The following is a 16,557-nucleotide window of genomic DNA, read 5'->3' as shown; positions in this document are numbered from 1 at the left end:
TTCTCCGGCTGGGAAGTGAGCACCCTAGGGCGCATGGTCCCCAGGGTCTGTCTTCTCCCTGATTGGGTCCCAGGGGCGTCTGTCCTCCGAGGTCTGTTTGTCTGGTTTTGTAGGCCTTGTGGGTTCAGATGGGAACGGCCTCTCTAGGAACCTCACTCACTGATCAGAAAGCTAGCGGCTGCCTGTTAATGAGCACTGAACTCGCGGGCGCCGCACTAGGTCCTGCACGCTTGTTGTTGTCTTTCCCACTGAGCCAGTAGGCATCCGTGAGGCTTGGGATCAAGCTGCCTCTGACGGCTCCGAGGATGGGCCCATCCCCCAAACTGGGGCTTTTCCAGGGGCGACTAGGAGATTGGCCCCAGGCCTTTCCATGGACTCCGAGGGATTCCTAAAGCCTTAGAGGTCCCTCCTTGGAAAGATCTGCCATTCTGGGTGACAACAATAAGGAAGTAATAGCCATTGGTGATGAGCATGGTTTTAAGCTCCATCCATGTACTGTCTTCCCCTGTCACTGCCCCTCTGAGGCGGTTACTATTACTATTTCCATTTTACAGAGGAGGAAGCTGTGGCTTGGAGAGGGTTTGGAATTTGCCTATGGTCACCCGGCTTGAACCAATGGCAGAGCCCGGGCTGATGCTCAGGGCTCTACCTGCGAACACTGTGGGGCACCGTCTTTGCTTATACCCCCCTCCGGAGAGTGGCCTACGTGGACCAAGTACTAACCCCTAGCTGTAACCAGGACCCTGCCCTGGCTCTGGGCTCTTACAGGATGTGGTGCAGACAGCGGTGCTTCGATACTCAAGGGGCAGGGGCCAGGGTTCCCACCTTGGCTCTACCACCAGGCCGAGCGACCCAGGTGTACATGTGGCAACTCTGAGCCTCAGTTTCCCCACATTTAATAGGACCGGGTTGGACGCCATAGAGCCTTTCTCATGGTTACCATGAGAACTCCTGGGGGGAAGGGTTGGAGCCAAGAGGTTGGGGACCCCCCAGGTGGCCAGAGGTCTCGTTCCAGCCTGGGGGTGGGAGGGCTGTCCCTTCTGCATCTGACCATCCGAAGCCCTCCCCAGATTCAGTCGGCAGTGCGTGGTGGACAAAGACAAGAGGAACCAGTGCCGCTACTGCAGGCTCAAGAAGTGCTTCCGGGCTGGCATGAAGAAGGAAGGTGAGCCTCGGCCCTGCCCTGCCGCCGCCGTCCCACCCGCACCCGCCCGCAGCTCCCCACGGCCATTTACGACCGTGGCCGCAACTTTATGACTCGGTGACAGGCCCCAGGGTGACTGGCTAATGGCTGAGAGAAGGAAGAGCCTAGAAATCTGACCACAGGGAGGGGCTGGGCTTGGTCTTGAGAACATTCGAAGAGATAAGCTCCCACTCTCAGCTACTTGGGTTCCCAGCACCGCCGCAAGGCAGCCAAGTCGGTGGTTTATTCACACACACACACACACACACACACACACACACAGTTTTGAATATTAAGGAAGGTATAGAGAATGGTGTTACAAATGTCCGTGTATCGCCCTGACTCGGATATGAATGGGAGGGAGGCTCTGTTCCCGAGCTTCCTGTCCAAGGGCAAGCCCAGCCCCTCTGCCGTCATTGTTGAGTACCGGGTGAGTCAGGCTTTCCCGTTCCAGGGAACGGGAACAAGGTGCCCAGCTCGTCCCGGGAGGTGGAGGGAGAAGGGGAAGATACTAGTGGACACTAATCCCTGCGCTGGCCTTTCCCACGATGGATCGCGCTCTTTGTCCTTGTGACAGCCCACCGTGGCTGGCGCCATCACTGTTCCCTCTTTTCACGGATGAGGGGATGGAGGCCTCACCAGAGGCCCCCCAGCTGGCCAATGTGAGGTCTGCGATTTGGCCCCCGGTGCTACCAAGTCGAATTTGGTGACGTTTGGACGACACCTCCATGCTGGCTACTTTCCACCCTCCAGGCCTCAGGGACATTTAGAAATTTTTTAGCACAGGCTCAGGAAGCAACAATATTTTAGCTGCTTCTTTCTTACTTTCAAATCCCTTTTTCTCCCCGAGCCTCACATCTCCTGGCTCTGAGACCGGCCGTGGGCCTTCACTTCGGGCGCCCTGGCCAATCCTTTGGTGTGGTCCTGCGCCCCTCCTGCTGCTGCCCCACCGTCCAGCAGGACCCCGGGGCCTGCCTGCTGGGCCTCCTGAGGAGAGGAACTCAGCTATATCAGCCTCTCCTCCCCCGTGTCTGCCTCCAAGACCCCGTTTCCTCTGCTTTTGCCCTAGAAAACATCTTCCGTGTGTCCATCCTCCTAATGGGGCCTTGGTTTGAGCGCACGAGTCCCGTTGGCAGACCTGGGCCTGCCGACCCAGCCGGGGGAGCGGCACCTCCTGCTCTTGGCACGGTTCTAGCACCCGGACCTCCGTGGTCCCCAAGGCAGGGCAGGGGGGCTCTTTCCAAGGGCAGATGCCCCCATCTCTCTCGGCCCTGCCCATGTCCACGGCAGGGTGGGGGGAGCCTCTGCCACCCACCGTCACCTCCGAGTTAGGAGCCACTCCGTGGAATGAGAAACGTTACAGATGGGAATGTGATACACAGGGGTAGGCAAACATAGACTAGTAACAATGATAAATGCCACAGCAATAAGCAGCAGCACGAGAGTAAACTCTGTTTTAAACGCTCACAACTGTAAACCGACTTTTGCCCACCCCCTATGTGTGAACAGCTGGTCGCAAGAGGGAGGCTGAGAGCTGTAGTCTAAGCGCCTACCGGTCCGTGGTTCTAATAGTCAGTGATCCCATTACCCCGGAGTCTAGGGTTTTAGGTTCAAGAGAATGAATCTCTCATATGAAAATTTTGCGCCTGTGCCAGGCAGGTGGCCGAAGGGTTGGTGGCCTTCCTGGACTGAATGTGGCCTGGCCCAGCTGTGGTCAGTCTTTACATATGTCCCTTGTTACGCATTCAGAGCTATTTTCATGTGTGTCTTTTCGGGGGTGTCTCTGCTCCTTCCGGACTCTGTAAAAGGAGGGGGTTGGTAATGATCCCTCCCAGCTTCGAGAATGTCACCACAGACACGGGGACCTGTGTGTTTGTTTTCTGGCCTTCCCCCAAAGCTGCCAAGGAGACCCAGGCCCATGGCCTGGTACCTCGAAGGGGAGAGAGCGAACCACGCCACCCTGCCATAGCTTAGCCTGGAAAATAGCCGTTGCTTCTTGGCTCAAGGAAGGTGGCACTCTGCCAGGGGGGTTGGAGAACTGGCTGATGGCAAGTCAGCATGGGCGAGTGGATGCTGGTGGCTATTTACACGCCCGGGCTGAGACTGTGTCGTGTGCACATGTGGCCTGGGTGCTTTGAGAGGGGCCAGGGCAGCAGCGTGTTCTGTTGCCACAGTGGTCAGACTCTGGGACGCTGAGGGTATTACTGGTTCCGCCGAAGTGTCCCAGTCCCAACACCCTCCTCAGCCTGGTCGGAAGTTCCCGGGGCCAAGAGAGAGTTTTCGAGGCCGCAGGGATCGGCAGAGTTGAGACAAGTTTTCATTTTTCTTCTTGATGGTCTTAGCAGGATTTGGGCATTGAAACCCAAAAGTAGTCCCCGAGGGGCCAGCTGTGTGGTGATAGGTAGTCACTAGACTTTGAGGATGATTCTTTGCAGAATATATAAATATCAAATTATAACATGGCATACAGGACACATATTTATCTTAGAAAGTAGTTCCCGGGGACAGGAAGGCATGTACTGAAAACAAAATGTATGGACCAGCCAGGCTTATATGAGGCCATCAAATCTACCTCCTCCCCACTTCACAGATGGGGAAACTGAGGCCGGGGAAGTGACATGATTGGCTCCAGGGTGGAGTCAGAACTAGAACTCAGGCTCCCAGAGCTGGGCAGACACCAAGCTCCCAGGTTCGAAGCCGGGGGTGGGGGACGGGGAGAGGGTCCAGCATGGAAATCATCTCAGGTCCAGATTCCTGCAAGTTCCTCTCGACCCCAGAGAAGGGCTCCAATGGCCAGAGGTTACTCCGTGGTGGCCAGAAGCGGGTTCCCCGAAGTGACAAAGACTCTGGGGAGAAACCCAGGGGCCCATGGGCACAACAATAGGGGGAGAATTCTTTCCTGTAACCCCGGCACCTACTTGACACTCCGCTGCCGGACCTGGGACAGAGGTCGGGTCCCGGCACCGCACCGGAAGCCCAGCCCAGGAAGCAGGGCCGGGGTGCAGGAGGTGGGTGGTGGGGCCTGTCTTGGAACCCCAGCCCAGCGCCCCCACAGGCCCCCATCCAGGGGCTCTCTGAGAAGAGAAGCTCATCCTCCTCTCCGCCTCTGCCCGGGCTGGTTAATATTCAATAGAAGTTACATTAGGTCCCCGACCCCGCTAATACTGAGCAAACATTTGGAAAACATCATTCCGTGACTGAGCTCGCGCCGGGCACTGATAAGGCGGCCTAACCTTGAGGAGCCCTGTCCTCGGCTGCTGACAGCAGCCCTTTTATTCCGCCTGCCTCCTCGGCCGGGGCCGTGGGTGCGGGCCGCTGTGGGAGCGGTGTGGGCGGGGCGGGCGGGCAGGGCCGGCGCTGGGGAGCGGCTCTGGGAGCTGGCCCCTGGCAGGGTGGCGGGTCTCCCCAGAGACTCCTTATCTGGGCACTTCTGTTTTATTCCACTGACTCCCCGCTCCGGTTAGACTGTCCAACTTTCGTTCTCTGATTTCCACAATGTGTGAAATCTCGAGACAGTTGAGTAGCCGGGATGTGAACGTTGCCCCGAGAAACAGGGCACAGGGTGCTCCCGCACCCTCTGTCATCCGCTGGACACACACTTACAGGGTGCCTGCTGGGCGCCAGGCTCTGTTCCAGCTGCTGGGGCCACAGCAGTGAGCAAGAGGAAGGAAGTGCTTTCTGGAGCTCTCCTTCTCAGAGAGAGAGAGAGAGAGCGAGCAAAGAAATGCACCTAGAATTCGGCAGTAAGTGCCAAGAGGAAGAATAAAGCAGGGTGAAGGGCAGAGCGTGAGGAGGGAGCGCCCCATCAGATGGGCGGTCAGAGGGGATCTCTGAGAGCATGACGTTTGCGCAGAGACAGGAGAGACATGAAGGTGCAGCTAAGCCGCCGGGGAGAGGGTTTTAAGGAGTGGGAAAGGCCCTGGTGCAGAGCGGCAGGGTGAGCGGTGGGGGCAGGTTTGGGGGACAGCGAGTAAGCAGAGGAGATGGGAGAGGAAGGGCCACAGGGACGGGCGAGCTGTGGCTTTTCCCCGGGGGAGGTGGGGAGGCACCGGCTTCGAGTGGTGGAGGGACTCCAGCGGAGTTTCAGTGTTAGCTCACTGAGAGGCGCACGGGCTGCTGCGGGGCAAGGCCAGGAGCACAGGGACCAGTGAGGAGAAGGCAGGGCCCAGACGGAGCGGGAGCTGGGGACAGATTCTGTGAGGCTTACTGACAGCGTGTGGGGCGCGAGCGGAGGCAGAACGTGAGAACGAGACTCCCAGGCTGGATGTGGGAGAATAAGCCTGCGTGTTCCTGAGAAGGGAAGGGCCGCAGAGCAGCGGGTTTGGGGGGCAAGAGCTGATAGAGGGGGCCCTGTGGGCCCAGAGAGAGGAGGTGATTCCCACCAGCACTCGCGGAACGAGTGGCAAGATCGAACGGGACCCGGGTCTCTGCCCACTTCGCCCTCCCTCCCCCCAGCTCCCGCCAAGCCTCAGTGCACAGGGAGGCCTCCCCCAGTCCGAGGGGCCAGGCCACGGCAGCAGAAGGTCTTTCTCACATCTCAGGCCAGGACTGGCCCAGAGGGGGTGTGCAGCGGGGTGTGGGGCCCTCATGGACAGAGGTCCCAGATCTCGGAGTTCCTGGAGAGAGCCCAGCAGCGGGGCCGGAGGACAGTGTTCCTCGCTGTCCCCGAGAAGGTCAGTCCAGAGCACAGGCAGCTCCTGCTGATGCGGGAGGCTGCCAGGCCAGGTGTGTAGCCTCAGGTCCCCTTTTCTCGACCTTCTGCCTAGGGGTTCAGGAATCCCTGGGTCATCTCGTGTCACCCAAAGGGGTTCATTTTGCTTGTTGTGCGCACTTTCATCTGGAAAGAAAGGGACCCTTTGCCAAAACAGAGCTGGAAAACCTGCTCTCTAGACAGATGCCTTCTTCAATGCTCAAGACCCACCTTAAGCCCTCTGCCAAGTCATCAGTGACTTGCATGCCTCCAGTGATGGTCGGATCACTCCTGCAGGCACTGCGTTGTGTTGGGACAGCTCTGGCACTTGGAAAGTTCTTCCACAAGCTGGGTTAGATCCATCTCCTGTCCTTCCCACAAGCCGGTCTGAGCTCCGCCCCCTGGACGTCCCCCTCTTACTCCCACCTCCAGCTGTGCCTCCTCTGCTGCAGGGCAGCCCTGCAGAAACCTCTTTCTGGGTTGAACTCTCTCCCCTTGCACCTCACCCACTACCCATCAGCCCCGAGGAAACCCTCCCCTCTGCCACACCCCTGCCTTCCCTCCTCACCTGCCTCTGCTTCCCTCACAGCCGTGCAGAACGAGCGGGACCGGATCAGCACACGCAGGTCAAGCTATGAGGACAGCAGTCTGCCCTCCATCAACGCGCTCCTGCAGGCCGAGGTCCTGTCCCAGCAGGTACTGAGGTGACCCCTCCACCCACCTGGGGACCCCCACACACTGAAGAGGGGTCGCCTCCACCCCGTCCTCCCCAGCCAAACCCTGGAGCAGCAGCTAGAAGGACCCTCAGCTATCACAGAAGGGAAACTGAGTCTGTGTCACACAGCCAGTGCAGTAGCCAAGATGAATCTCGATCCCGGCCTGGCGCTCTGGGGCACTTGTAGTTCGTCCATGGCCTGCAGTGCTCAGGCCAAGCAGAGCCGTCGCTGTCACTGAGGCCTGAGGTCAGCTGTGCCCCAAGCGAACAGGGAAGTGAACACGTGGACCGAGGAGCAGGCTGGGCCTCAGCCAGCCTCTCGCTGTGTGACCCGGGCAAGTCACAGCACCTCTCGTGGTCTGTGGTTTCTTCATCTGTCAGATGAGGATGATTATCTCTGCCCTGCTTCTCCCCGAGGGCTGAGGGGCCCCTTGGGATTCCAAGGAGCTGGCGGGAGAAAAGGCGGGGATGGGCAGCAGGTGAAGGCCCCGAGGGGGCCCTCCTCCCTCCTGTCTGCTGTCTTCAGCCTCTTCCTTCTGTCCGTCTCCCCTTGCGCTTCCTCCAGAGCCGAGAAGGCACATGGGGGCCCGTCTCCCCCTGTCCAGGCAGGGAGACTGCCTGAGGAGGGGCCTCCGTGCAGGTGCGGAGGGCGTGGGGTGGGCCCAGCCTTCCCCAGCATTCCCCTTCCTCTCCCCCAGATCACCTCCCCTGTCTCCGGGATCAATGGCGACATCCGGGCAAAGAAGATCGCCAGCATCGCGGACGTGTGCGAGTCCATGAAGGAGCAGCTGCTGGTGCTCGTGGAGTGGGCCAAGTACATCCCGGCGTTCTGCGAACTCCCCCTGGACGACCAGGTGCGGGCCGGCGTGGATTGTGGGCGGAGGGGCCCTGGGCCGGGGGGCCCTGCCGGCCCACGGGGGCTAGAGCCTTGGGCTGGGTTGATGTTATTTAACGAGATGCACATAGTGTTCTTGTGTCCTGGAATTCTTTAAATCACTTTGCAAATATTAACTCATTTAATCCTTCCAACAACACTATGAGGTAGTGTTGTTATTAGTTCCGTCTTACAGGTGAGGAAACTGGGGTACAGAGAGGTTGAGTAACTTGCTCAAGGTCACACAGCTAGTGCCCAGCAAAGCTGAGATTAAAACCAGGCAAGCAAGCTCCAAAGTCCAGGGGCCCAAGGCCAGCAATCAGGACATTTAGGACTGAGCCCTGGTTTTAAGACTGGTTCTCTGTGTGATCTTGGACAGATTACTTCCTATTTCAGTTTTCTCATCTGTCAAGTCGAAACCATAGTACCCGCCTCAGAGCTGCTGGGAGCGTCGAGGACATTACCATCCGAAAAGTGTGAACCGTGTAATGAGGACACGCAGTGCCCAGGCCCCAGCTGGCCTCCCTAGATGTCAGTTTCTTCCTTGTGCCCCACTGAGAGGGTCGAACTCAGCGTTTCATGTCCCAGAGTACATTCCTTGGCACGCTAGAAATGTCTCAGGGGAACACAGGGGAGCGTCTGAGGACACACGGGCTTCTGAGGTACTGCAGATGCTGGCTCCGGCTTAGCGCCCCGTTAGGCGGCTACGGGCGTGAGCCCCGTCGGAGAAAGGAAAGCTGGGAGGGGTCACCTTCTCGGCTGGCTCCGAGGGAAGCTCAGGGTCACCGATGGCCAGGGCCAGGATGTCAGCTCCTGGTGCATTGGATTCTCTGCTTTGCACAAAAGACTGGCAGCGCACGTTGGTCTATTAAATTCCCCAAGAAGCCCCCCAGGTGGGGCAGCTGTCGAACCGTGCGGACAGGCCCAGGGCTTCTGACCTCCTCCCTCCTCCGGCACCGGGACTCCCCTGGAACGCGGTTAGCATCCCGCGGCGGGACACGCCGCACAAACACCAGTCCGGCCTGCCCTCGGCCCCACACGGGGTCTGGGTCGGATGTCCTCTCACGCGGACTCCTCCTGCACTGGGAGGGATGGCAGGGCAGGGAGCTTGGCACAGCTGCCCCTGCTTTCTCCCCTGCTCCTCTCGCTCTGGCCCTGGTCCCCTCTGCTGGAGAGGCTACATTAATGTTTAATCCCTCCTGTTCCTTCCCAGGGGCTCAGCAGGGCAACAAGACACCCCCAAGCTGAACAATTGTTAACCTCGATTTCCCACCCAAACCTCCCTGGCTGGGGCTCAGAGCATTCTCGGAGAGCAGTGATGGGTGGCCGATAGCACAGGACAATCATTAACACCCACCCCCTGCCCGCTCACCCCCAGAACAGCCCCCATGTCAGGGGACAGGACCGGGGACCATGAGGGTTCCCAGCTCTCCTTGCATGGTCGGTGTATAAGGAACCCATCTTGCTTAAGATGGGGGGAGAGGAGGGAGGAGGAACACCTGGAAGACTTGGGGGTCACTGTCTCCCAAAGGACACCCCAAATCTGTAGACACTGCCCCAGGAACCACCTTCCAAGTGTGTTTACTTCTCATTTCGTTTGGGGTATCAACCCGTGGAAACCTAGAAGGCTGGGGAGCATCGGACGAGGGGCCTGAGGCCTAGAAAGGGAGAGCGACTTGCCCAGGACCACAGAGCACGGCAGCCACAGCGCTGGGGTTCGGTGCCAGGTCTTCGGCCTCTCGGTGTGAGGGCCACCGGTTCTGTGACAGAACCCTGCACGGTCCCGGGGGAGCGGTATGGGAAGTGCGCAGTAATCAGCGTCCTCGTCCTGGGCGTGGGACACGCACTCGCCCCTCCTGCTGGCCATTCTGCTCTTGGCCTGTCACCCCCACAAGGTCTAACCACAAGGACATGGACCAGGGAAGGACAGGCGGCTGCCCAGGAGGGGCTGGGTCTGGAAAGGAAGTTAACGAGTTTGCTCGTTGGTTCATTCGGCCGTTTCTTCCTCCCTTCCTTCCTTCCTTCCTTCCTTCCTTCCTTCCTTCCTTCCTTCATACACATATTTACTGACCGTTTCCTATGTGCCTTAGAGCACACTTGCCTCCTTAGATAGGCCTTTTCTGACCTCGCTGTGCATGCGGTCAGTCTTGTCCCATTGCTCCTTATCACGTGACCCTCCCCTCCCTCCCCCCATCCTTCCCTTCCTTCCCAGCTCCCCTCTTCTCCTCTTCCTCCCTCTCTCTCTCTCTCACTTTCTCTCCCTTTCCTTTCTTTTCCTTTTCTTTCCTTTCCTTTCCTTTCCTTTCCTTTCACCACTGTGCCCCCATTGTCTAGAAAGTGTCTGTCACTTAGTAGGCACTTGACATTCGATGACCGAAAGAACAATCAAATGAATGAATGAACAAAAGCAATTTTCCCTCGGAACTTAGCCTGTTGTAAGACCTCGAAACTCCCTAACCCAGCCTTGCAGACAAGACCCTGGAGGGCACCAGCCTGTTCCTGGCTTGTCTCTCCCATCCCTTGGATCTCACGCGAGCTGAGTGCTAAAGCAGGTGGTCTGGAAGGGCAGGCCGCGTCCTGGGAGCTGGCTGGGCTCCTACCGCTGACTTCAGTCTTCCAAGGCAGCCTTGTCCTCTCCCAGAGAAGGGGTCTGTGAGCTCGTCCCCTTCCAAGGACCAGTGCTCATCCCTGTGCTTTCGCTGGGAACCAACGTCCACGCCCAGTTTCTTGTAACTCCCTCCCAGAACCCTAGAACCTTGCGCTGTCACGTGAGGGTTGCCCTGGAGATCTTCCGGAGCGGCGACTTCCCAAACACAACGGCACGTGTCAGGGTCAGCCGGGGAGCTTATTCAGTACAGATCCCTGGGCCCAGCCCCACACATACAGAATCAGAATCTGGTCGCAGAGCCTGAGAATCTGCATTCTTATAAAACACTGTTCATAATCTTTCGTAGCAGGTCCGTGGGTAGGAATTTGGGACCCACAGTTTCGGAACGTTTAGGGTAGTAGGCCCTCTTCCCAGTCTGGTGAGAGCCCCTGAGCCCCTAATGAAAAAGCACACCCCGAATATTGTCACAGTTTCATCAGACACAAAAACCAGGCCCAAAGGGGAGCAGCAACTTGCCCAAGGACACAGAAGTTCAAGGTCAGAGTCAGTGTTTGGCCTCTCCGCTCTGAGTACATGTTCTTTCCCCTTCTGGGTTTCCACTGAAGCTCTCCCAGGTCCCTGGTTTGGTCAGTTGTGGGGAGAAGGCAGCAGTTTTCTGATGCCCATTTTATGGGTCAGGCAGGTCCAGGCAGGTGGAGCGGGCGGCTGACCTGCCCAGCCAGGGAGTCGCGGGGAGCAGCCTTCCCTGGGACACAGACACCAGGCAGCATCCCTTCTCCCTTCTCCCTTCCAGGTGGCGCTGCTCAGAGCCCACGCCGGCGAGCACCTGCTGCTCGGAGCCACCAAGCGATCCATGGTGTTCAAGGACGTTCTGCTGCTCGGTGAGGGGGCGGCCCGCCTGTGCACACTCAGGGTTGTCCCCGGGATCTCTCGTGTGTTCCAACGTCAGGAACAGGAGGCGGTCAGAAATGGCACAAACCCCAGCCTGTGTCGCCTATGCCTCCATAGCACGGTTGCCTATTATTTCAGTGCTCATAGAGATTGCGCTGTGGGTCAGATCCTAGTCTGAGCACTTGACAGATATAAACCCCTCTAACACAACATCTCTTATGGGGTAGACTCTGTTATTTACCCCCATTTTACAGATGACAAAAAACAAACAAGGCCTAGAAAGTAATTTATCCAGATATGTCCGGCTTGTTAGTGGCCGAATTGGGCTTCGACCCAAGCAGTCTGGTTCCAGGATGGAGGCCCTTACCCTTGATGCTTTGGCATCTTCCAGGTGGCCCTGAAATGGCATCATTCTTGAGGGTCTTGTTGAAGAATAGAGCTTGCGTGATGTGAAAGGGTCCCAGAAAGCCAGGCTCCAGGCCTGGTCCTTAGCTTTGACCAATCATTCCTTTAATCTGAGCCTCAACTTCCTTGTCTGTAAAATGGGCAGTCCCCAAGGGCGCCAGCTGTACTGCAACGGCAAGGGACAGGGCCTGTGCAAAGCTAGGGGTAAGGGGTACACCCAAGGTGGCTTCCCCATCGCCTCCCCTTTCCAACGACGCAGGGAACGACTACATCATCCCGCGGCACTGCCCGGAGCTGGCGGAGATGAGCCGGGTGTCCATGCGCATCCTCGACGAGCTGGTGCTGCCGTTCCAGGAGCTGCAGATCGATGACAACGAGTACGCCTGCCTCAAAGCCATCATCTTCTTCGACCCAGGTACGGTCCGCACCTCCCACCCCCACCCCCAGCGCTCCAGACCTCCTGCCGGACCTGCACCCTGAGGTCCCAACCCCACCTCTTTAGCACAGCAACCCGGAGAAGGCATGTGTATTAGCCCCACGTCACAGATGAGGGGAATTAGAGGTCAGACGGATGGTGTGACTTGACTGACTCCCGTCCGCCCTCCCTCCTTCTCTCCCTTTGCCACCTACCGTCCTTCTGTTCTTTCCTGTGATCTTTCCTCCTTTTCCTTAGAACATTTTTTTAAATGTTAAATTACCATAGTTTTTTAAAAGATTTTATTTATTTATTTTTAGAGAGGGAAGGGAGAGAGAGAGAGAGAGGGAGAGAAAAACATCAATGTGCGGTTGCTGGGGGCCATGGCCTGCAACCCAGGCATGTGCCCTGACTGGGAATCGAACCTGCGATGCCTGGTTCGCAGCCTGCGCTCAATTCACTGAGCTACGCCAGCCAGGGCTCCTTAGAACATTTTTATCCCAAGAATATCTGCATATGCTTACAATGCAGACAGTCCTCCCCACCCCGCTTTCCCCGCTGAAGCCTGCTCCCTGGAAAGAACCACTTCTGATGCTTCTCACTGTTCCTTCTGGCCATGCCCTCGAGCTCTGAATAAACGCTAAGCCTGCTGTTGCTTGATTTATCTTTTCTAGATCGAATTCTTGCTCCTAGGCTAGTGGAGGGTTTCACTCTCCTCTGTCACCATTCCCATCTTTTCTTTTCTCCCCCATCCTCGTAATATATTTCATGGCTATTTTAGTGTCTCCATCGATCACCTTTATCACGTTTGTTGTGTGCTTACGCCTCCATTTCTTATTGTATCAACAGTGCAGAGGATTTTCTAAGCCTTTACTTGGGAGGGCGAAAATACAGTAGTCCCTCTTCTTCTCCATTTTGCCTTGGGTGGTTTCAGTTAACTGTGGTCAACCATGGTCTGAAAACGTTAAATAGAATCTTCCAGAAATGAACCATTTGTACATTTACAGTTGCACGGTGTTTCTGAGTAGCGTGATGAAACCTCACACCCTCCTGTTCCACCCGCCTGGGACGTGTGTCACCCCCACTTGCCCCAGCGTGATCACTCCGCCCACGCTGCCTGCCTGGTAGCCACGGGGTAGCCGCCTCGGCCGTTGGAGGGACCGCGGCCATGTCGCAGTCCTCGCGTCCAGGCAACCCCATTTCACTTGATCCTGGCCCCCAAGTGCCAGGGTAGTGATGCGGGCAGTTCGGACATTCGAAAGAGAAGCTAGGAAGTGCTTTCTTGAAGTGGAAAAGGGCATACAGTCCAGTAAGACATTCTGAGAGAGGAAGAGAAAGACCACGCTCACGTAACTTGTATCACAACGTATTGTTCGAATTGTTCGATTTTATTATCAGTCATTGGCGTTAATCTCTTACTGCGCCTAATTCATGATTAAACGTCCTGATAGGTTTGTGTGACAGGAAAACCTGTGGTGTGTAGCTCGTTTCATAAAGGGCTCAGTCCTGTTCGTGGTGTCTGGCGTGCGCTGGGGGCCTGGGGCGGTACCTCCGCTGTCTGCCCTATCGAGTCCCCGCCCTTTCCCCTCGGCTCTCTCCTCCCCTCTCTCCAACCCATCCACTGACTCGCCATCTGCATTTGTAGTGGTGTCTGTGGGCAGAGCCTGGTTTTAAAGAACAATGTCAAGGTTCCTGGGCCCCCAAAGGCTTGTTTGCTTCCTCCCCTCCTTACCTGTTAGAGAGGACCTACTAGGTGCCAGGCGCCTGCATGAGGATCACCTCTAGTAACAACAGTAATGAAGAGGAAGATGATCACCCTTTATGGAATGCTTTTTAAGGCACCATTCTAAACATTCTATGTGGATTATCTCACTTATTACTTGCAACATGGTACCTGTGAGGCAGGGATTGTTATCCCCATTTTGCAGATTAGAAAACTGAGGCACAGGGAGATTGATTTCTTTGCCCAAAGTCACACAACCAGGACATGGCAGAGCTCGGATTTGAACTTCAGACTACCCAGCTCTCAGGCCTATGTTCGTACTTACCACATGTTATTCCCCGTTTCTTAAAGGGTAAGATCTCTAGATCTAGTTTCCTTGAGAGCTGTATCCCCTCCAGTGCTTAGCACTGGGCTAGATCGAGTAATTAATCGCTCAGCAAAATGTGCAGGATTACTGATGCTGAGTCAGGGTCGGCCACCTGGCTTGGAGGGGCAGGCGACCTAGAATGGGGCCTGGCATGAAGGTGGCGGTCAGTAAAAGTTTATTGACTGAATAAAAGAATGCATAAACGTGATTCAGTGGAGAGAGCCCTGGACTAGAAAAGTGAGGGTGACGTCCTCTTTTTGCCACATCCTTTAGGAAATAAGCGCATTACCTCCACGAAGGTTGAGATTACCTAGTAGAGGACTGTGTGAGTTGCCTTCTTGAGACTGAGGATCTAGAATTCACCCATTGATTTTGTTCATTCATTTGTCCTTCCACCCATCTACCTGTCCTTTCGTCTAGTTACCTATTCAACAAGCACTGACTACGCATGGTGCTAGGTGGTGGGTTTAAAATGACACGTGGGACGTAGGCCTGCCTGCGCAGAGCTCACAGCCCAGTGGAAGGGACAGTCACCTCCTGTGCGGCCGGCAGCCACAGAAGTCTGGGAACATGATGGACACTCACAATGCAGACTCGGGGAGGGGGGAGCAGAGAAAGCTTCCTGGTGGGGGTGAGACCTAGGCTGAGACCCCAAGATGACTCAGGCAAGGGAGCAGAGAGGCGGGGGCATGGTTCTGAGGTGGTGGCAGCAGCAGCCTGGGCTGGGGTATGGACAACGGGGCCCCTCCACTGGGACCAGGAGCCCCAAGTCCACTCCTGGATCTGTCAGCAGCCGGATGTGTGACCCGGAACACGTCCTTTCCCTGCTCTGTGCCTCAGTTTCCTCAGCGTAATGAGGGAGTTGCTAAGTGCCCTCTTGGGTATGTTCCTGAAGTCCCGTCCCCCATCCCCGGTTTCCCTCTCCCGGTTCTGCATCTCAGGAAACGTGACAGGAACACTTTTCTGCCTGAGTCCAGGAAGCTCCCAGCCGCACTAGTGAACTCTGGTTCTTGAGGACCCTGAACCCTCATCCCAGCACTGCCGATGGCTTCGGGTCACTAGGCCCCCTCTCGGGGCCCCATGAGTCAGGGGAGGCCTGGGTCCTGACTATCCAGGTGCTCCAGCCGGGCCCCCTGCCATCCCTTGCCACCCGCTCCCGTTGCAGATGCCAAGGGGCTGAGTGACCCGGGTAAGATCAAGCGGCTGCGGTCGCAGGTGCAGGTGAGCCTGGAGGACTACATCAATGACCGCCAGTACGACTCGCGCGGCCGCTTTGGTGAGCTGCTGCTGCTGCTGCCCACCCTGCAGAGCATCACCTGGCAGATGATCGAGCAGATCCAGTTTATCAAGCTGTTCGGCATGGCCAAGATCGACAACCTGCTGCAGGAGATGCTGCTGGGAGGTCCGTGCCGAGCCCCAGAGGGGCTGGGAGGTGGGCGGGGGGGTGGGGGGCAGAGGGGCCTCTCCCAGAGACGAGCCTCGCACAGACCTGCGTGCACCTCCCTTCCTCACGCTGTGGCTGTGGGCAAACCCCTTAAGCTACCTGAGCCTCAGTTTCCTCATCAGGAAAATGGGGACAGTGGTCCATTTATGTAGGCACTGAGAGCCCAGCATGTGCCAGTCACTGTTTTAAGAGCTGGGGATTCAGCAGAGAACAAGATCTCTGTCCTCCTGGTGGTTGTGTGAGTGTGTGCGCGCCTGTGTGTATAAGGCCCGGGGGAAGAGGCAATAATCACGTGTGTAAGAAAGAGGGTAACTGCAGATATTTAAGTAAACAGGTAAAACAACACAGCAGCACTGAAAGGGGCCTGTTTTGACAGGTTAGAGAAGGGAGCCTTCCCTGAAGTAGTTAGTGGCTTAGGCCCGCTGGATGAAAGGAGATAGAACATTTAAAGGCCAAGAGAAAAACCCTCCAGGCAGAAGTAACTGATACACAAGTCCCAGGCAGGAGAGGCGCGTGTGTGTCGGAGAAGGAGAAGGAGAAGGAAGGGGAACGCTGTGAGACAGGGGAGTTGTGTGAGATGAGAATGGAGACCAGGCAGAATCCAAACGAGGAGCATGTGGTTTTATAGGCCGTGGTCAGAAACTGGGGTTTTACTCTCATGCAACTACTAGAAGAAGAGTGAAAATCAGACTAGTGTTGTAAACTAACTGCTCTGATTGTCCGGCAGAAACTGCATTTCGGGGGTGGGGGCGAAGCGGAGGCAGGAGAGCCCTGAGAATGGTGTCTCCGGCCAGGGGAGGGGCGGCGGGGGCTCGGGCGAGAGCAAGACTGGAGCTTCCGCAGCGGAGGAGAAGCTTGATCGTCTCTTTGATCAGGACTTGCTGATTGACCAGATGTGGGGAGGGAGGGGAAGAGGAAGAGTCAAGGGTGAAACCTGTGTTTTTGCTTTGAGTAACGGGAATGCTAGTGGAGCGATTTCCCGGGATGGGGAGACTGAGAAAAACAGTCGGAGGTCGGGTGGGGGGTGAGGGATGAGCCCACAGACCCATCCGAGACTTCAGTGAAGCTTGAGAGGACTCCTAGACATCCAGGCCGAGCCACCGAGGGGGCAGCTGAATGTCCGTCTGTTGCTCACACACAAGCCCGAAGCTCGGGATGAACGGCCGCTCTGTGGTGCTCCCGCAGGTCAGGGCCAGGGACAGGGACGGGAGCAGGAAGACCAGCCCCGGGGGTAGCAGCGAA

The 16,557-nt window shown here is 56.9% G+C and overlaps 1 protein-coding gene across 3 annotated transcripts in view; it reads left to right on the top strand.

Annotated features, from left to right (window-relative positions):
* The window catches only part of HNF4A (hepatocyte nuclear factor 4 alpha), a 55,482-nt gene that overhangs the window by 33,329 nt on the left and 5,596 nt on the right, over nt 1–16,557 (top strand). For all 3 annotated transcript variants that reach the window (XM_045832674.1, XM_045832673.1, XM_045832672.1), the window contains exons 3-8: nt 1,071–1,165; nt 6,463–6,569; nt 7,287–7,442; nt 10,864–10,951; nt 11,626–11,781; nt 15,037–15,273. In XM_045832674.1, the coding sequence (XP_045688630.1) occupies nt 1,071–1,165; nt 6,463–6,569; nt 7,287–7,442; nt 10,864–10,951; nt 11,626–11,781; nt 15,037–15,273 (839 nt within the window). The remainder of the gene's footprint in view (nt 1–1,070; nt 1,166–6,462; nt 6,570–7,286; nt 7,443–10,863; nt 10,952–11,625; nt 11,782–15,036; nt 15,274–16,557) is intronic.

This window comes from Phyllostomus hastatus, unplaced genomic scaffold (assembly GCF_019186645.2).
Source record: "Phyllostomus hastatus isolate PE091 unplaced genomic scaffold, TTU_PhHast_1.1 phas_contig_17, whole genome shotgun sequence".
NCBI lineage: Eukaryota > Metazoa > Chordata > Mammalia > Chiroptera > Phyllostomidae > Phyllostomus > Phyllostomus hastatus.
The sequence above is the reverse complement of the archived record's forward strand: the minus strand, read 5'-3'. Positions and strand labels throughout refer to the sequence as shown.